The sequence below is a fragment of the Eptesicus fuscus genome, chromosome 12, assembly GCF_027574615.1.
Source record: "Eptesicus fuscus isolate TK198812 chromosome 12, DD_ASM_mEF_20220401, whole genome shotgun sequence".
In the NCBI taxonomy this organism is placed as follows: domain Eukaryota; kingdom Metazoa; phylum Chordata; class Mammalia; order Chiroptera; family Vespertilionidae; genus Eptesicus; species Eptesicus fuscus.
Genome location: NC_072484.1, coordinates 20923350 through 20945046, shown reverse-complemented (window position 1 = coordinate 20945046; position 21697 = coordinate 20923350). Strand labels below are relative to the sequence as shown.

At 41.3% G+C, this 21697-nt stretch overlaps 1 protein-coding gene across 1 annotated transcript in view; it reads right to left on the bottom strand.

Annotated features, from left to right (window-relative positions):
• The window catches only part of TASP1 (taspase 1), a 257842-nt gene extending 236473 nt beyond the window's left edge, over positions 1-21369 (bottom strand). The window contains exons 1-2 of the mRNA XM_008141100.3: positions 21130-21369; positions 1153-1372 (exon numbers count right to left, since the gene is read on the bottom strand). Of these exons, the coding sequence (XP_008139322.1) occupies positions 1153-1297 (145 nt within the window). The 5' untranslated portion in view covers positions 1298-1372; positions 21130-21369. The remainder of the gene's footprint in view (positions 1-1152; positions 1373-21129) is intronic.
• Positions 21370-21697: the final 328 nt, after the last annotated feature.

The window sequence follows — 21697 nt, the reverse complement described above, 5'->3', positions numbered from 1 at the left end:
TTCTTTCAGGGAAGTCATAAACTTTAGAAACTGAATACAGGAAAATAAGAAATGACTAAAGAAAGAAAGAAAAAAAAATAGCCTATTGAACAGACCTTGCAGAGGTGCACAGCTCTGTAACTCAAGACTCTTCAATGATAAGGGACCCAAGGGATATATTTCACAGTATGTGTCTGTGCTGTCCTTTGAAGTAGAGATTATAGGCTGATATATTGCCAAGCACACTAGATTGGGACTTAAGGACACATTTAAGGGTTTGTCAACCTGGCTTTAGCAGGAACTAGCCATGTGGCTGAAGCCACTGAATTTCTCTGGTTTTAACATTCATCACATATCATACTAAAAAGGCAAACTAGTTCTAAGACTGTGTAAATGGACTCTAAGATGGCCAAACTCAAATATGGAGGTCATAATTTTTTTTCAACAGAATTATTTTTGTAACTACAAACCAAAGTATAAAAAAATACTTTGTCTGGTTTCAATACTACCTAAATATATCTATACTAGAGGCCTGGTGCACGAAATTCATGCACGGGTAGGGTCCCTAAGCCTGGCCAGTGATCAGGGCCAATCGAGGCCTTCCAGCTGCCAGCCAGGGCCTTCCTTCCAGCTGCCGGCTGGGGCCTCCCTTCCCCAGCTGCCAGCTGCTGGCTGCCGGCTGCTGGCCGGGGCCTTCCTTTGTTCTGCACCACCCCCTGGTGGTCAGCACACATCATAGTGAGCGATCGAACTCCCAGTCTCCCGGTCAAACTCCCAATTTGCATATCAGGCTTAGATAGATAGATAAGATAGATAGATAGATAGATAGATAGATAGATAGATAATTTGCATATCAGGCTTATATAGATAGATAAGATAGATGATAGATAAAGAGATAGATAAAGAGATAGAGATAGATAGATAGATAGATAGATAGTAAAAGTAAATAATAGGGTAGGGGAGTGAAGAAGACATAAGAAGAGCTGTCATTTCAAGATCTTCCAAGTGGGTAATTAGGGGAGGCCCTCACTATATCAAAGTCAATCTCTTTGGTTCCAATTCCTTTCTGGTACTGTGCCTTCTCCTAAGGTGAAATTCAATTCTCAGTGTACTTAAAGGCAAGAAAAAAATCAACATTATTTTCATCTTTTGACTCACTCACATAGAGCTTACCTGCATGTACCAACACAAAGCCCCCTCGCTTCTCTTTATGGGGCTGCTTTGTTTCCAACTCTTTGGCTGTTATTTTAACAGCCGAAACCTGAGATGATCTGGAAGGCAGCCCTTCTCCAGAACTCATCCCCTTCTCCATGGTCATTCTCCAAGTTTACCATCTTCTACTGGAAAAAAAAGCATATTTCCATCCAAAAGTAATTGCAGGAGAGGAATTACCCTAAAAGAAAACAGACAAAGATGGTATGCATTCCTTTGTACTAGCACCCATGTAACTTATACAAATTAGTGCAAAGATAGCTTTCAAAAAAAAAAACAAATTTTAAAGTTATTTAACTTAGTAATACAAAGACTATAAAAAGACTAGAATTTAAATCTTCCTGTCCACTAACAGTACTTGCCTGAAGTAATATAAACAAAAGAACTGTTGTAAATACACTTCATACCAAGTCCAAATATATTTTATCTTTCATTTTATCTACATTAAAGAAAACCTCAATATAACTTAAATACTACTTTCTACTGTCAGCAAACCAAATGCTAATAATCTGTGGGACATTTTAGAATCACGGGCAATGCTGGCTACATCACCAAACTTAGATTGTTGCTTACTTTTTTTTCAGCTTTATTGCGATATAATTGACATGCAATATTATGTAAGTTTAAGGTGCAAAACACGATGATTTGATACTCATACTTACTGAAAAATGATTACCACAATAAGGTTAGTTTACACATCTAGCACCTCAACATAATTACAAATTTTTGTGTGCCATAAGAACATTTAAGATCTATAGATTGCTGCTTAAACAAATAAAGCAACATATATTTTCACACTGTCTATGAAGAAACACTTAAGAAAAACCTAATGCTCCATAGCACAATGTAAAACAAAAATGCAAACAAAATTATATGACTGAACCAGGAAATTCAAGTAACACTTGTGCAAATACTTGTTAATTTTTATGAAAGCATTATTCCTGAGATTCTCAACAGATAAATAATAAAATATAAAATGAATTACAAGCAACTTATACCACAAAGTTTCTAATTTTTTCTCAGAAGTTTTTAGCAATCTTGGCTTAATAATAAAAATGGCAGAACACATTTTATATTAAAGAAAAACTGAACATTTAAAAATCAACAGATATGTCTGAGAGTAAGGTGATTGAAACTACTTAAACCTAGATTCACACTGTTAAGTAAAATCTGTACCTTATTCGAAAGTGAGAAATGAGAAGAGACAGAATTTATTTTTTCCAATATAAATAGTAATATAAGCACTGAGCTAGATGACTGCCTAGAGCTGCTGCGTACAGCCTGGATACATATAAGAAGGTAAGAAAGGGGAGTCTGGATTCACCCTGAATTACCAGCTGAAGACTTGCTGAGGAGAAGACTTTTAAACAAGGAAGTGTAAAAACTACCTCGAGACTGCACCTGTATAACAGCTCATACAATTTGGTTGGCATTGAGCCTCACAGTCAACCAGCCTGACAGAAGATCCCACCCATGAATGGGACAAAAACAATCATGATCCAATTACAACAGGAAGGCCCAAATAATAAACAAAAGGGTCTCTCCTAGAGCATATAGCTCAGAAGTTCAAGGAAATTGTACCAATGGGTCCCACACAACGTTTACTACAAAAGGCCACCCCATGAAGACTGGGAGTCATAGCACGTATAGCTAATACATAGAAACAAACACAAACAGACAACTAAAGTGGGGAGACATGAAATAACCTCCAAAGAAAAGAAGGAATCTTGCCCAGCCGGGTGTAGCTCAGCGGTTGAGCGTCGACCCAGGAACCAAGAGGTCACCAGTTCGATTCCTGGTCAGGACATATGCGCAGGTTGCGGGCTTGATCCCCAGTGGGGGGCGTGCAGGAGGCAGCCAATCAATGATTCTCTCTCATCATTGATGTTTCTATGTCTCTCTCCCTCTCCCTTTCTCTCTGAAATCCAATAAAAAGATGTGTTTTTTTAAAAATGCTTCTCTTTTAAAAAAAAAAAGAAAAGAAAAGAAAAGAAAAGAAAAGAAAAGAAAAGAAAAGAAAAGAAAAGAAAAGAAGGAATCTTGAGAAAAAGACCTAAATGATACGGAGGAAAGCAATTTATAGATATAGAGTTCAGAGGAAGGGTTATAAGGATGCTCAAGGAACTTAGTGAGAAATACAAGGAACTTAGTGGGAACTACATCAGCATGAAAAACAAACAAACAAAACAAAAAAAACATAAAAACCAAGAATAAGGCCCAGTCACGCCCGGGCTGGCGTGGCTCTGTACTTGAGCGTCAACCTATGAATCAGGAGGTCACAGTTCGATTCCCAGTCAGGGCACATGCCCAGAGTTACTGGCTCAATCCCCAAAGGGGGGCATACAGGAGGCAGCAACCAATGATTCTCTCTCATCAGTGATGTTTCTGTCACTCTCTCCCTCTCCCTTCCTCTCTGAAATCAATAAAAAAAAATTTTTTTAAAGAACCAGTCAGAAATGAAAAATACTATATCTGACATCAAGAATACACTGGAGCCCAGCCAGTGTGGCTTAGCGGTTGAGCATTAACCCATGAACCAAGAAGTCACCAGTTCAATTCCCAGTCAGGGCACATGCCCGGCTTGTGGGCTCAATCTCCAGTAGGGGGTGTGCAGGAGGCAGCAGACTGTTGATGCTTCTCTCTTATCAATATTTCTCTCTCTCCATCCCACTCCCTTCCTATCTCTCTAAAAATCAATAAAAACATACTTTTAAAAAATAATACACTAGAAGGAATTAAAAGTGATAAAGCAGAGGATCAAATCAGCGACACTTAAAAAGCATGAGGCAAGATTAAGGGAACTTTGGGAAACATCCACATTACTGGGGTTCCAGAGGGAGAAGAGAGTGAGCAAGCAATAGAGAACTAGTTTGAAGAAATAATGACAGAAATTTTCCTTAGCTGGTGAAGGAAAAAGTCACACAAGTTCAGGAAGCACAGAAAGTCCCAACCAAGAGGAACACAAAATGCCACCCACCAAGACACATCATAATTAAAACTGCAAATGTTAATGACAAAGAGAGAATCTTAAGGGCAGCAAGACAGAAATGGATAGTTATCTACAAGGGAGCTCCCATAAGGCTGTCAGCTGATTTCTCAACAGAAACACTACAGGCCAGAAGGGAAGGCATGAAGTATTCAAAGTAATGAAAAGTAAGGATCCGAAACCAAGACTACTCTGTCCATCAAGGCTATCATTCAAAACTGAATGTGAAATAATGAGCTTCCCAGACCAAAAAAAAAAGGCTAAAGGAGTTTACTACAACCAAATCAGCATTGCAAGAAATGCTAAAGAAACTGTTATAAGAAGAAGAAATAGAAATAGAGAGGAACATAGGCATAAAGAATAAAAGTGGCAATAAATAAGTACCTATCAATAATAACCTTAAGTGTAAATGCATTAAATACCCAATCAAAAGACATAGGGTAGCTGAATGAATGAGAAAACATAACCAAATATATCCTGTTCACAAGAAATCTACCTCAGAACAAAAGACTCACACAGGAAGAAAGTAAAGGGATGGAAAAATTTTTTTCCAAACAAATGGAAATGAAAAAAAAGCTGGGGTAGCAATACTTACACCTGACAAAATAGACTTCAAAACAAAGGCTATAAAAGAGACAAAGGAACTTACTACATAATAATGGTCTCAATCCAACAAGGCTATATAACCCTGGTAAACATACATGCACCCAATATAGGAGCACCTAAATACACTTTTGTTAAAACTCCTGGAAGACTTGAAGGGAAAGATAGACAGCAAAACTGTCATAGTAGGAGACTTAAACACTCCACTGACATCACTGGATAGAATTTCCAGACAAAAAATCAACAAGGAACCAGCGACCTTAAATGACACACTAGATCAGATGGATTTAATTGATATTTACAGAACATTTCATCCCAAAGTTGCAGAATACACATTCTTCTCAAGTGCGCATGGAACATTCTCAAAGATAGATTACATGTGAGGACACAAAATAAGTATTTACAAGTTCAAGATTGAAATCATACCAAGTATCTTCTCAGATTACAATGGCATGAAACTAGACATCAACTACAATTAAAAAAACTCAAAAACATTAGGACACACGAAGATTAAATAGCAGGTTATTAAACAACTAGAGGCCTGGTGCATGACATTCATGCATTGGGGGGAGTCCCTCAGCCTGGCCAGAGGCCTATCGCAGTCCGGGACCCCCAAGGGGTCCTTAGTGCTGCTGCAGAGGTGGAAGAGGCTCCCGCCAGCGCCGCTGCGCTCCCCAGCTGTGAGCCCGACTTCTGGCTGAGCAGTGCTCCCCTGTGGGAGTGCACTGACCACCAGGGGGCAGCTCCTGCGTTGAGCATCTGCCCCCTGGTGGTCAGTGCATGTCATAGCGACCAGTTGTTTCACCTTTTGGTCGATTTGCATATTAGGGTTTTATTATATAGGATGAACGGGTAACAATGAAATCAAGGAAGAAATCAAAAATTTCCTGGAAACAAATGAAAATGAAAACACAACAACCCCAAATCTATGGGATACAGCAAGAGTAGTCTTGAGAGGAATTTCATAACATTACAGATCTACTTGAAGAAACAAGAAAAGTTCAAATAAACAATAGAACCCTACAACTAAGAATTAGAGAACAAGAAAAGCTCAGAGGAAGTAGAAAGAAGGAAATAATAAAGATCAGAGTGGAAATAAATGATAGAGACTAAAATCCTCTCTAATAAAATGGTAATATGCAAATTAACCATCACTCCGCTACATAAGCCACGCCCACCCGCCAATCAGGGCGAGTATGCAAATTAACCCCATCCAAGATGGCTACAGCCACAGAGAGCAAGGTTTCCCAGGTAACAGAGCAAGCCAAGCTTTCCAATAGCCGTTGCAGGCCTAAGCCTCCACTCAAGCAACAAAGTTTCAATTATAGAAGGTAAACAAATTCAAACAAATGGCGGCAGAATGGAGCTTGAGAGAGCAGGCCAGGGTTGCCGGCGGCAACAGGGGAAGCAAAGCTTTCCGCACACCCTGGCAGGGCTCACCGGCTTAATGCAACAAAGTTTCAATTGTAGAAGGTGAATTAACTGCCACAGAAATGGCTGCCGCCCCGGAGGGAGCAGCAGGCTTGGCTCTGCTCCAGGCTACAAAGTTTCAATTGTAGAAGGAAAATAAATTCCAGATACCAGGGCCTCTGCTTGGGTTGCCAGGGGGCGTGGCCGGCCTGCAAACCACCACAGGCCCATCGCTCAAGCCGCCCCACGCCCCAAGGGAACCCCACCCTGATCCGGGACACCCTTCAGGGCAAACCAGCTGGCCCCCACCCATGCACCAGGCCTCTATCCTATCAAATAAAAGAGTAATATACAGATTGATCATCACTGCAACACACAATATAGCTGCCCCCATGTGGTCAAAGATCCTGCCCCCATGTGGACACAAGATGGTCACTACAAGATGGCCAGCAGGGGAGGGCAGTTGGGAGGCACCCGGCCTGCAAGGGAGAGCAGTTGTGAGGGACCAGGCCTGCAAGGGAGGGCAGTTGAGAGGGACCAGGCTTGCAAGGGAGGGCAGTTGGAGGTGATCAACCCTGCAGGAGAGGGCAGTTAGGGGTGACCAGGCTGGCAGAGGAGGGAAGTTGGGGGCAAACAGGCTGGCAGGGGAGTAGTTAAGCATCAACCAGGCTGGCAGCGGAGTGGTTAGGGGGTGATCAGGCTGGCAGGCAGAAGCGGTTAGGGGCAATCAGGAAGGCAGGCAGGCAAGTAGTTGGGAGCCAGCAGTCCTGGATTGTGAGAGGGATGTCCGACTGCCCGTTTAGGCCCAATCCCATCAGGATCGGGCCTAAACGGGCAGTCGGACATCCCTCCAGGAGTCCCAGATTGGAGAGGGTACAGGCTGGGCTGAGGGACAACCCCCCGCCATGCACAAATTTCATGCACCGGGCTTCTAGTAACAATATAAAAGATCAATGAAACCAAGAGCTGGTTCTTTGAAAAGATAAACAAGATTGATGAATCTTCCGCAAGACTTATCAAGAAACAAAGAGAGAGGACCCAAATAAATAAAATCAGAAATGAAAAAGGCAAAGTAAGAACTGACAACACAAAAATAAAAAGGATTGTAAGAAAATACTATGAACATCTATATGCCAACAAACTGGACAACTTCGATAAAATGGTCAAATCCATGGAAACATACAATCTTCTAAAAATCGATCAGGAGGAATCAGAAAATCTGAATAGGCCAATAACAACTAATGAAATTGAAGCAGTAATCAAAAAAACTCCCAGCAAAAAACTCCCAGCAAACAAATGGATTCACAGGTGAGTTTTAGCAAACATTCAAAGAAAAATGAACACATATCCTCCTCAAACTATTCCAAATAATTCAAGTGGAGGGAAGACTTGCAAGCTCTTTTTACAAGATCTGCATTATCCTAATTCCAAAACCAGATAAAGACACAACAAAGAAAATTATAGGCCAATATCCCTGATGAACACAGATGCTAAAATCCTCAACAAAATATTACCAAATAAGATCTAGCAATACATTAGAAAGATCATACACCATGCCCAGATGGGATTTACTCTGGGGATGCAAGGCTGGTACAATATTCCCAAATCAATAAATTTGATACATCACATAAATAAAATGAAAGATGAAAATCACATGATCATATCAATAGATGCAGGAAAAGCATTCAACAAAATTCAGCACCCAACTTTTTTTTTTAATTCGCACCTAATGATTGTGGATATTTTTTCCTGTTTTTTTTTTGTTTGTTTGTTTTATTGTTGTTTTTTTAGAGAGAGTGGAAGGGCATGGAAAGGAGAGAGGGAGAAAAACACCAATGTGAAACACATTGATTGGTTGCCTCCCCCAGACACCCTGACCTGGGGGAGGGATCCAACCTGCAACCCAGGTACCTGCCCTTTACCAGGAATCAAACCCAACACCCTTTGGTGCACAGGCCAGAGTTCTAACCACTGAGCCATGTGAGCCAGCGCTCTAGCACCCAATTTTTAATTTAAAAAATCTCAGCAAAATGGAAACAGAGGACACATATCTCACATAATAAAAGCCATATATGACAACCTACAACCAACATCATACTCCATGGGCAAAAAATAAAAGCGTTTCCCTTAAGAACTGGAACAAGACAGGGTTGTCCACTTTCACCATCTTTATTCAACACAGTACTGGAAGTCCAAGCCACAGTGATCAGACAAGACAAAAAATAAAAGGCATCCAAATTTGAAAGGAAGAAGTAAAACTCGCATTACTGGCAGGTGAAATGATATTATATATAGAAAACCCTAAAAATTGCACCAAAAAACTATTAGATTTCATAAATGAATTCGGCAAAGTAGCAAGATACAAAATTAACACCCAGAAATCAGTGGCATTATTGTACTCCAATAATGAACTCTCAGAAAGAGAAACTAAAAAAGAACACCATTTACCATCAAAACAAAAAAATAAGATACCTAGGAATAAAATTAAGCAAGGAGGTAAAAGACCTGTACTTGGAAAACTACACTACATTAAAATAAGAAATAAAGATACAAACAAGTAGAATCATATACTGTGTTCATGGATTCAAAGAATTAAAATCATTAAAATGTCCATACTACCCAAAGCAATCTATATTAAATGCAATCCCTATTAAACTAGATTCAACACAACCCCTATTAAAATACTATCAGCATATTTCACAGAGCTAGAATAAATATTCCAAAAATATACATGGAATAAAAAAATAAGATCCTGAACAGCCGCAGCAATCTTGCAAAAGAAGAATAAAATCAGAGGGATCACAATCAAGGATATTAAACTAAACTACAAAGCCATTGTAATCAAAACAGTCTGGTAGTGGCATAAGAACAGGTATATAGTAGATCAATGGAACAGAATAAAGATCCCAGAAAATGACCCACACCATTATGGTCAATTAATATTTGACAAATGACACAAGAACATACAATGGAGTAAAGACAGTCTCTTCAATAAATGGTGTGGGGAAAACTGAACAGGTACATGCAAAAATATGAAACTAGACCACCAACTTGCACCATACACAATAAAAAAATCAAAATGGATAAAAGACTTAAATGTAAGTTGCAAAACCATAAAAATCCTAGAAGAAAACATAGGCAGTTAAATCTCAGTCATCTCACATAGCAGAATTTCCACTGATACATCTCCTAGGACAAGAGAAACAAAGAAAAAATAAATAAACAAATGGGACCACATCAAACTGAAAAGCTGCTACACAGCAAAGGAAATCAGCATTAAAATGAAAAGAGAACCCACTGTATGAGAGAACATATTAACCAATGATACATCTCATAAGGAGTTAATTCCAAAATATATCAAGAGTTAATTCCAAATATATCATATAACTCAACAAAAGAAACATAAACAATCCAGTTAAAAAATAGGCAAAGGACCTGAATAGACACTTCTCCAAAGAGGACATACAGATTGCCAAGAGACATATGAAAAAATGCTCAACATCACTATTCATCAGAGAGATAAAAATTAAAATGAGGTATCACCTCACACCTGCCAGAATGGCTACCATCACTGCTGGTGGGTATGCAGACTGGTGCAGCCACTGTGGAAAACAGTACGGAGTTTCCTCAAAAAATTAAAAATGGAACTGTTGTTTGACCCAGTTACCCCACTTCTGGGAATCTGGGAATATATCCTAAGAAACCCGAAATACCAATCATAAAGAATATATGCATCCCCATGTTCATAGCAGCGTTACTTACTCTAGCTGAGATCTGCAAATAGCCCAAGTGCCTATCCTATATAATAAAAGGGTAATATGCAAATTGACCTTAACAGCGGAACAATAGGGAATGACCGGTTGCTATGATGAGCAATGACCACCAGAGGGCTGATGCTCAACACAGGATCTGCCCCCTGGTGGTCAGTGAGCTTCCACAGGGGGAGCCCCACTCAGCCAGAATCTGGCTCATGGCTGGCCAGTGCAGCGGCGGTGGCAGGACCCTCTCCTGCCTCTGCAGCAGCACTAAAGATGTCCGACTAATGGCTTAGGCCCGTTCCCCCAGGGGAGCAGGCCTAAGCCGTTAGTTGGACATCCTCCAAGGGCTCTCAGGCTGCCAGAGGGATGTCTGACTGCCAGCTTTGGCCCAATACCCCCAGGAGCAGGCCTAAGCCGGCAGGTAGACACCCCCCAAGGGCTCCCGGGCTGCCAGAGGGATGTCTGACAGCTTAGGCCTGATCCCCCGGGGAGCGGGCCTAAGCCAGCAGATGGAAATCCCCCAAGGGGTTTCAGACGCAGGCCAGGCTGAGGGACCCTCCCCCCCATGAGTGCACGAATTTTCGTGCACCAGGTCTCTAGTCAGTAAATAAGTGGATAAAAAAGCTGTGGTACATTTACACCATGGAATACTTTGCAGCTGTAAAAAGGAAGGATCTCTTACCCTCTATGACAGCATGGATAAACGTGGAGATTGTTATGCCAAACGAAATAAGCCAGTCAGAGTGAGACAAATATCACATGACATCACTTATATGTGGAATCTAATGAACAAAATAAACTGACAAAGAAAATAGGTCCAGAGATATGGCTGCATGGAACAGACCTGGCAGATCTCAGAGGGAAGGAGGGTGGAGTGAGGTTAGGGAAAGATTAACCAAAGAACTTATATGCATACTAGAGGCCCGGTGCATGAAATTCATGCATGGGGGGGGGGTTGTCCCTCAGCCCAGCCTGCACCCTCTCCAATTTGGGACCCCTTGAGGGATGTCCGACTGCCTGTTGGACATCCCTCTCACAATCCAGGACTGCTGGCTCCCAACTGCTCGCCTTCCTGCCTTCCTGACTGCCCCTAACTGCTTCTGCCTGCCAGCCTGATCACCCCCTAACCACTCCCCTGACAGTCTGTTTGCCCCTAACTGCCCTCCCCTGTAGGCCTGGTCACCCCGAACTGCCCTCCCCTGCAGGCCTGGTCCCTCCCAACTGCTCTCCCCTGCAGGCCTGGGTCTCCTCCAACTGCCCTTCCCTGCAGGCCTGGTCGCCCCCAACTTCCCTCCTCTGCCAGCCTGGTCCTCCCCAACTGTCCTCCCCTGCAGGCTTGATCGCCCCAAACTGCCCTCCCTTGCAGGCCTGGTCCCTCCCAACTGACCTCCCCTGCTGGCCAGATCGCCCACAACTGCCCTCCCTTGCAGGCCTGGTCCCTCCCAACTGCCCTCCCCTGTTGGCTATCTTGTGGCAGCCATCTTGTGTCCACATGGGGGCAGCCATCTTTGACCACATGGGGGCAGCCATCTTGTGTGTTGGGGTGATGGTCAATTTGCATATTACTCTTTTATTAGATAGGATATGCCTAGCCCATGGACATACAATAGTGTGATGAAGGCCTGGGTGTGGGGTGGGGCGTGGGTAGAGGGGGTCAAAGTAGAGAAAGTGGGTGACATCTGTAATACTGTCAACAATATAATTTGTATTTTTAAAGTGATTTAGTTGCCTAGTCCAAAAAAGCAGTGTACACAAAGTGTAGTCTGTATACCAGGGTTTGTTACCAGCCTGAATTAAATTATTTTATTAATATATTAATTGCTTTATATGTACATTTTCAATACATAATGTACAGCTTTGAATTTTTCTATTTCCTCATGATTTTTTATACTTATGTTTTTGATACAATTTTATCTGCTAAATCTAATAAAAACGTGAGCTTTTATTTATATCTTTCATTCACATTTCCATATTTCAGTTTTGTTTGGGTTTTGCTTTTTGGTTTTGGTTTTGTATATTATAAAAGAAATGGTCACAAATGAACTGAACATTTTGTAAGCTGGTCTTTTATACCAGAGATAGTCTGAGAAGCCCTGCAATATTGTATTTTAACTTGCTTTAATTCTTCGTTAAAGAGTCAATTTAAATTTTATTATATGACATTTTATTTAAAGGACAAATGGTATATGCTGTTATATTAAAATGTTTACATATATTCATAAACACAGAGAATATTTTTATTTTACAAACGAGTACTGAGCTGATTAAATAAACAGTGAATTTAAATGCCTGTTTTTGTTTTTGCTTTGTGGTGGTGCCTGTCCTTCTAAGGATGGATTTTCTTCCAAAGACTTCACAAGGATCTGCCTCAATTATCTTTACTGACTCTGGTTATTTCTCTGAGATAGGTTTCTATTTATTCATGTGTCAGTTGAATTTAAATGATCATGGTTCATCTGCCAGCCTATACAGGCCGTCATGTCTGACCTAGCCATGAAATGAGCGTGGGCCAACCAGTCCCCACAAAAACAGGTTGAGTAGAAACTCAGGCTTTGGCAAACTAAAAGCTTCAGTTAAAACACAAACACATCCAAGTAGTATGGGTTATTAATCTTCAAGCTACTCTGTCATCAGATGCATTTTTTCATAAATGAAAAATTAGAACATTAACATTTTATAATGAGTCAAGTTTGCAGTAATAGGCTTTTTAACATACATCTATGAAAGATTTTAAAACACTGCTTCTCAAGCTTGTCTGAAAAAATTAAAATGTAGAAGATGAATTAATGTTATTTCCTGAGCAACCTACCATCCCTCGGAGATTCTCTGAAATATATTTATTTTGCAAACCATGTCATCTCAATAAACTCCTCCAAAAATGCTGGCCTCAATGTTCTGCTGGACTGGGAAAAGAACTCAAGGATACAGGCTATCCAGCACACAACTCTGGCCTTTAGCTCACAATGGTTACTGGAATGTTTTTAATTCAATTAGAAATGAAGCAACTTCTACTCCAACATCAGTTTTTGTTTAACTCAAAACCCATTAAAGGTCTGACCTACCTAATAAATAAAGAGTTCCAACAAATGACTAAAAAAAGACAAAAAAGAGCTAATGGGCAACTGCCAGTTAACAGAAAAATTACACAACAGTTTAAACAGATCAAAAGATGCTAAAACTCACTCAAAAGAAAGATGCATAATAAAACTACACTGAAATACCATTTTTTAACTTAGATTGGCAAATATCAAAAAGTAAGATACCATCTTTGTTTTGAGGGTATGAGAAACAGGAGTTCTCACACATTACTAGTGGCAGCATCCTATATAATAAAAGCCTAATAGGCAAATTTTCCCCTCGGGGGGTCGTTCGACCGAGAGACCGGGAGTTTGACCACCTGCTATGACATGCACTGACCACCAGGGGGCAGCACAGAATATGGCGGGCGACACAACGCTGGCAGCGGGTGGCAGTGGAGGCGATGCCAGCCCTGATGGGCTCCGACGAGAGCAGGATTGCGGCAGGATGGTGCAGGTGAGCTGGTGGCGCCAGGCAAAGGCGGGTATGAGCGGGGGCCCAATCACCCCGCCAATCACCCTGCAGATGGCAACCAGAGGCGGTGGCGGGGGGCGTGGCCACCGCCCAGCTCCCAGGTGCTGAGGGAGCCAGGCAGGGGGCCCAGCCCTGATCAATCACCCCGTAGGTGGGATGGTGGAGCAGGTGAGGGGACAGTGCCAGGCCAAGGAAGGGTGCCAGGCAGGGCTGCAGAGCTGCAGGGGTGCAAGGCTAGGGGCGTGAGCTGGGACCTGATCACCGCAGGCCACCCCGAGGGACCCTACCCATGCACGAATTTGTGCACTGGGCCTCTAGTAAAATAATACAACTTGCCCTAGCCCAGTGGTCAGCAAACTGTGGCTCACGAGCCACATGCGGCTCTTTGGTCCCTTGAGTGTGGCTCTTCCACAAAATACCATGGCCTGGGCGAGTCTATTTTGAAGAAGTGGCGTTAGAAGTTTAAAAAATTTGGCTCCCAAAAGAAATTTCAATCGTACTGTTGATATTTTGCTCTGTTGACTAATGAGTTTGCCGATTACTGCCCTAGCCCAGTGGTCGGCAAACCACGGCTCGCAAGCCACATGCGGCTCTTTGGCCCCTTGAGTGTACCTCAATCAGATTGAGGACGTTTTTAGCAAAGGCCAGCTTAGGAGGACCCTAATTAAGGTAATGACAATGTACCTACCTATATAGTTTAAGTTTTAAAAATTTGGCTCTCAAAAGAAATTTCAATCATTGTACTGTTGATATTTGGCTCTGTTGACTAATGAGTTTGCCGACCACACCCTAGCCGAGTGTCAGCTTGCCAACTAAAGAATCCCAGGTTCGATTTCAGTCAAGGACACATGCCTAGATTGCGGGCTCAATTCCCAGTGGGGGGCATGCAGGAGGCAGCTGATCAACGATTCTCTCTCATCATTGATGTTTTTTTCTCCCTCTCCCTTCCTCTCTGAAATCAATAAAAAAATATTTTAAAAAAGGAATCCTATCTAATAAAGAGGGAATATGCTAATTGACCATCACGCCCTCACAAAGATGGTGGCACCCACAGCCAATAAGGAGGAAATATGCTAACTTACTGCCACACCCTCAAAGATAGCGGTGCCCACAGCTACAAGATGGTGGTGCCCAGTCCCCTCAGCCCTGCTGGGGCAGCAGGCACGTGGCATGGCCAGGCCTGCCCCCAGGCAGGTCTGGCCGCTCCACATGCCTGCCTCTGGAGTCCCCCAGTCCCCTCGGCCCCCCAGCCACCCAGGGGCAGCCCAAGGCACAGGCAAGGTTCGGATGGCAGCTGCCCAGCCGCCCAGAGCCAGCCGAGGTGCAGGCAAGCCTCAGATGGCTGCTGCCCAGCTGCCCAGGGTAGCCCAAGGCTCAGGTAACCAGGGCTGGCCGAGGCTTGCACTGCTGGCAGTGGCAGCAGCAGAGGTGTGATGGGGGCATTGCCTTCCCCTGATCACTGGGTCGCCTCCCACCCCTGAGGGCTCCCGGACTGTGAGAGGGGGCAGGCCGGGCTGAGGGACCCCCCCTCCAGTGTATGAATTTTCATGCACCAGGCCTCTAGTTAATAAATAAAATAAAATAATACAATTCAACAAGGACAATTTGGCAAAATTGAACAAAATTACAAATGTATACTGAAGGACTATCTATAATAGGAAAGACATAAACCAACAATATGTCTCAGTGGAAATGGTTAAAAATAAAAGCAGCCATTGGAAAAAAAGAGAATGTTCTTAATATATAAATATGGAATGTCAGATCTTAAAGATGTTTTGGTAAAAAAATAAATATATATATATATATATATATATATATATATATATATATATATATATATATATATAACAGAATTATATGCCGTACAATATTCTGAGGGAGGGGAGAAAAATAATATGGCTAAATATATATACACAAAGTACAAATCTGGAAGAATATACCAAAAAATAGTATAATAGTATTTACCAGTATATTTGGATGACTGATAGAGGTAATATAAAAATGCTACTGTTCATCATTTTGTACCTTTCAATTTTAAACAATCTGAATATAGTGAAGAAATTTATTTATTTATAGGAACACAAGGTAATTAAGTCCAAGTTCAAAAATAGGACGAGCCTATGAGATCCCACTAAAAACAGCAGTAAGAGGGAAAACTCCTCAACATTTTTCCTACATAGGGAACAAAAAAAAAAAATAACATGGCCAATCAACAATACTACTGGCCCAATAGGTCTTTTTTGTTTGTTTGTTTCCCTGGATCTTGAACTTTTGGGGCCGTACAAACTATAGGTAATTCAAATTAAAAAATGAATCACAGTATTTGGTCTCTACAGTTAAGACTAAAGAGTAAATATTAAATCATGACCATAGATTAACATCAAAAATCCCTGTGATGTTTTTATCACATTTGTAGTCATTATTACAAATCACTATTTAAAACTAAATGAAGCATACATCAATATAGTCACAAGAAAAATACCTAACAATTCTGCAAACTTTTTTAGGTAACAACCCATCACAAAAAGGTTTCCAATGTAAGGAGATGCATAAACATGTTACAGTTTCATAGAACAAAAAAACAAACAATTTTATAGACCCATTTTTATCATGCCTTTATTTCTGAATATGTCTTAATATAGACATTTTGCAACTTCCTACCAATGATGACATTAAAATTAGTTTTATTATTTCTAAAAAACACTAGTAACTTGTCCATCCTCTGCAACAGTTGCTTGAAAAGTTAAACATAAAGTTAGCGTATGACCCAGCCATTACACTCCTAGGTATAGACCCAAGAGAACTGAAAACATATCCACACAAAATCTTGTACATGGATGTTTAGAGCAGAATTATTCATAAAAGGCAAAAAGTGAAAACAACTCAAATGTGCATGAACTGGTGATAATTAAAAATGATATATTCATACAATGGAACATTATTCAGCCATTAAAAGGAATGAAGTGTTGATACATACTATGGCATTATAAACTTTGGAAACAATGAAAAAAATCAGACACAAAAGGCCACATGTTGTATGTTTTCATTTACATGAAATGTCTACCATAGGCAAATATAAAGAGACAGTAAGTAGATTAGTGGTTGCCTAGAACTGGAAGGATGGAGTGGATTAGGAAAGGACTGCTAACAGGGGCACGGTTTCCCTTGGGGGCAATAAAGTGTTCCAAAATTGATTGTGGCAATAGCTGCACAATTCTAAATATTCTAAATACCACTGAATTATACACTCTAAGTGGGTAAATTATATGACAAATAAATTCTATCTTAATAAAGCTGTTTGGGAATAAAGAAAAACTTCTTGCTTCCCATAAATTATTTCCTTATCCGTAAAATGTATATTTTCCAAATTACCAAACCTCATAGCCTTTTTATAATCCTCTGCTTGTAACCTCTGATTTTCTAGATACCCTGCTCTTCTTGGCAAGCACACCAATCTACTGTGCTAGCTAACTCTTCAAGGCCCCCTGATGCCTCCCAACTTTGTCCTTTCACATGACTGGCAGATGGACCTATTCTCAAATGTCTCCTTCAGCAATTTTATCCACCACCAACCTTTCAAACTATTCTCTTAGTAAGCCAGATGATTCCTAACTCTTTATCTTCTGTTTCTTGAGCTCTAGCCACAAGTCTGGATAGTTCAACCTGGATCATCCTCACTCTTAGCCTGCCCTAAACAAATTCATCTCTCCCCAGAAACCTAGGTCTTTCCACATTACTCCTTATTTTTCTTAATAGCACCATCCTTTTCTAAATCAACTTGAAGTCATCTTCAACTGCACCCAGTTTCCAAATCCTACTGATTTCTCCCTCAAGCATTTAATTTTCCTTACTGCCTTGACAACTTGTTCAGCTCACATACCTCTTAGCAAAAATGTTACAAAAAGCATTTTAACTTTTCTCAAGTCCAGGCTAACATAAAACATCCATCCACAAAAAGCTGCAAAAATAAATCTCATAAAGAACAGCTCCAATAAAAACAAATAGCATGCCAAAAGACATGAGCAGACAATTCATAAAAGAGGAAATATAAACTAGATCCCAATATTAAGGAAAGAATGGTCAAGGAAATACAAACAAAAATGAAATATTTCTAACTAGCACTGTAACTGCCACCATAAACTGATGTAACCATTTTTAAAAAGCATTTGTCTGTATCAAGAACCTTAAAATGTATAATTTGTATATACTATCTTTCCAGAGATACTCTATGCATAAACTAGTCTAAACATGCACAAGTAACAGTACCATGGATACATCTAAGGAGAACTGGGAGATTGAGAGGAAAGGGTAAAAGGGAAACTTAATTTTTTTCCTAATAACATTTTGTATTTGAACGTTTTTTTAACTAGGTACTATACTACAAAGAGAATATGTAATTAGCCGTTTCTGAGACCACAATGAATGTAATTAACCTGATTATCAAGGCCAGGAGAGAAACTCAGAATAAAACATTGTTTTTGCTCCAAGGACATTCATGGCATTGATTTAAGGTCTAAATTTTGACCCCATTTCTCTCAAAGATTGTTTTATTTTCTTACTGCATGTGATGACACTATTTTTTTCCCCTTTAACCCATTTAGAAAACTACCACATGTTCTGTTTGCCCCTTATGTTGAAGTTTTTGCTCTAGATTTACTTAGTCTTTTAGAAGCAGTTGAAAGAGGAAATTGTGAAATCCATCTTACAGAAAAAAGCTTTTACAGAAATCCAGCCCTGAAGCTATAGCTGAATAAAGAAAAGTTTTGTTGCTCTTACCATCATGATGACACTGAAGGTTTAATACCCCATTAAGTAAGCTCCAAAACATACTTATTTCATCTTTGACCCAGTAATTCCACTTCTGAGAACACTTTCTACCAAAATAACTTCAAATACAGAAAATGTTTTATGTCTTTAATGTTTTGTTTAACACAGGATAATTAAAAAAAGAGAGTGAGCTAAATGTCCAACATAGAGAAATGCCTAAAATAAGAATAACCTATACACTGAGTGGACAGATTATTATGATCTCTGAATGCATAATAATCTGGCCAGTCAGTGTATATCCTATATAATAAAAGGCTAATATGCAAATTGTCCCCTCGATCAGGAGTTCGACCAGCAGGCAAGCCGGTCAACCGCCCATGTCCCCTCCCCCTGGCCAGGCTGGCCGGACCCCACCCATCCACGAATTCATCCACCGGGCCTCTGATACACACACACACACACACACACACACACACACACACACTGAGTGGCCAGATTATTATGCGTTCAGAGATCATAATAATTTGGCCACTCAGTGTATATTATGGTCAGTTGGTTTTGGCAAGGGTACCAAGGCCATTCAATGGGGAAAGGACAGAGTATTCAATAAATAGTGCTGGGACAGTTAGATAGCTACATGCAAAAGGATGAATTTGGATGCCTAACTCACACCATATATAGACCTTAACTCTACATATATCAAGACCTAAATGCAAAAGGTGAAACTATAAAACTCTTAGGTAAAAAAAGAGATGTCTTCATGACCTTAAATTTGGCAGTGGTTTCAGATATGACACCAAAAGCACAAGCAACCAAAAAACTATAAAGTGAACTTCACCAAAATTTTAAACTTTTGCACTTCAAGGACACCATTCAAGAAGGTGAAAAGAAACTCCCCAAAATGGAGAAAATGGGAGAGAAAAGATTACAAATTGTGTATCTGATAAGGACTTAACCTGGACTATGTAAAGAGCCCATACAACTTTAAAATAAGTTTTTAAAAATTTCATTTTAAAAAGGGCAAAGTAATTAAACTGACATTTCTCCAAAGATTTGCAAAAGGCCAAGAAGGAAAAAGATGCTCAACATTTTCAGCCATCCAGAAAATGCAAATCAAAACCACAATGACATGCCATTTCACAACCAATGGCAGCAATCAAAAAGATAAGTGTTGACAAGGATAAAGAGAAATCTGAACCCTCACATCCTGCTGGTGCAGGCCACTTTGGAAAACATATGGCAGTTCCTCAAAAAGAATTACTGTATGACACAGAAACTGTTTCTAGGTATACACCCAAGAGAACTGAAAACATTCGTCCACACAAAAGCTTGTGCATGGATGTTTATAAAGTAAAAGTATTCATAAGAGTCAAAAAGTGGAAACAACCCATGTCCATCAACAAAATGTGGCATATTCATATAATGGAATATTATTCAGCTATAAAAAGGAATGTAGGAATAATACATAACACACTGATTAACCTTGAAAACATTAAGCTAAGTGAAAGAAGCCAGACACAAAAGGACACATATTTTATGCTTCCATTTACATGAAATATCCAGAATAGAAAAATCCACAGACACAAAAGGTAGATTAATGGATGCCAGGGACTGAAGAAGCAAAAGGAGTGTCTATAACAGGTACAGTTTCTTTTAGAGGCGATAAAAATTTTCTGGAATTAGATAGTGGTGACGAGTGCTGGAAAAATCAAATTTACAACTTAAAAGAATGGATGTTATGGCATGTGAATTGTATCTCAGAAAAAAACACATCTATCCATATCATGGATGCAATGTACAAAAATTACGCTTTCTAGTTACAAAGTCCTTCCTAGGAATAAGAGATTAATTGCAAGACCTCCCCGCTGGATAAATCCAAGGATGCTAAGTCCTTTACAATGTAGCTTTTTTCTTTCCCAAATATTTTGGATCTGTGGTTGGCTGAATCTGCATGAATCCGTGGATACACACGGCCAACTGTAATCCTATTTTATATGCATACACTATGATCATAAGTAAGTTAAGAATATGCTATGGAAATTACAAAGAATGATTTAAAAAAAAAAAAAAGCTGGGTTGGTGGAACTATAGGTGATCTCTTAAAATAGTTCTGCATTTCCCAGATTTTCTTTAATAAGCATGCACCGTTTCTTAGAAGTTGGGGGGGGGGGAGAGCTTTATTTAAAACAAGCAAAGAAGGAAATTATTAAACTCCTGAGCGTATAAAAATCCCTTAGCTAAATATTGAAGGATTTCGGTCACATGGTCCCCAAAATACCTTTCCTTCCCTCCCCTACAGAGGCCAGTCCAGTTGAACTCCCTCCTTCCGGAAACACGATGCCCTCTCCTTCCAGGGCACCTCCAGCTCCAGGTCTCCACCCTCCTCTCCAAAAGCTGCTCCTCCTTCTTCTCGGTCCTTTCCCGGTCCTCTTCCTCCGACTGAGGAGTCAATGCTAACGTCCCGCGGACTCTAACCAGGCCTCGATCACACGCGGGGCCAGGGCGCGCACCCTCGGCTCTCCTGCGAGCCTCAGACTTGGAGAAACCCACAGCCGCAGACTGCAAAGTGGGCGAAGGGCAGCGAGGACTCCCACAAACAGACACTCCCTTCCCCGGCGAGGGAGTGCGGCCGCCACGCTGGAGCCACGGCTGGGAAAGGGGGCCGGCGCGGGCCCCACGCGCGACCGAGGGAACGAGGAGCGTCCCGGGTCCGCTCCGTCACCCCCGCCCGGGCAAGGGGCATCCGGCGCACCGCCCCCTCCCGGCCCTGGAGAGGAAGGTCCCGGCGAGCGCACGGGCCGGGGCGAGGAAACGGCGCGGCAGCGGCAGCCGCGCGGACAGCGTGAGAAGAAGGACACTCACCCGCATCAGCCCCGAGCCCTCACCGCACCGGAAATAGTTACCAGCCCGTTGCCACGGTGAGGAAGCGGGGGTGACGTCCAGCCCTCCCATTGGCGCTGGACGTTATCACGTGGCCGGAAGCGTACGCTCCCGCGCGGCTCTAACTGCACCCTCTGCTCCAGAGCATTGCACCTGGCCGCCTAGGTGCCATGGGGACGGCACCTGGGTCCTCGTTGTGTCCTCAGTGGCGCCATTGCCTGCATCTCTTCAACCCACCCCTTAATGAGCCGGCAGGATGTGACTGCATCCGATTCGAGTGGTTGGATGACTAGCGATGTGAGAGGAAACAAAATTAAAGTAGCCACCATTTAGAGAACTGTCTCTTAGGAGCTTAATTTTATTAAATTCTTGCAATATACAGTAGGGAAAACTGGGGTTCTCCCTGGATTGCATGTGGAAGGTGGGAACCAGCCTTGCCCTGGAGAGACTGAAAGTGTGGGTGGCCTTTCTTTTACCATCTAGTAACATAATGTAATCCCTTTAATGTTTCCTTGTAACCATTAACAAGAATCCTACATAACCACTTGTA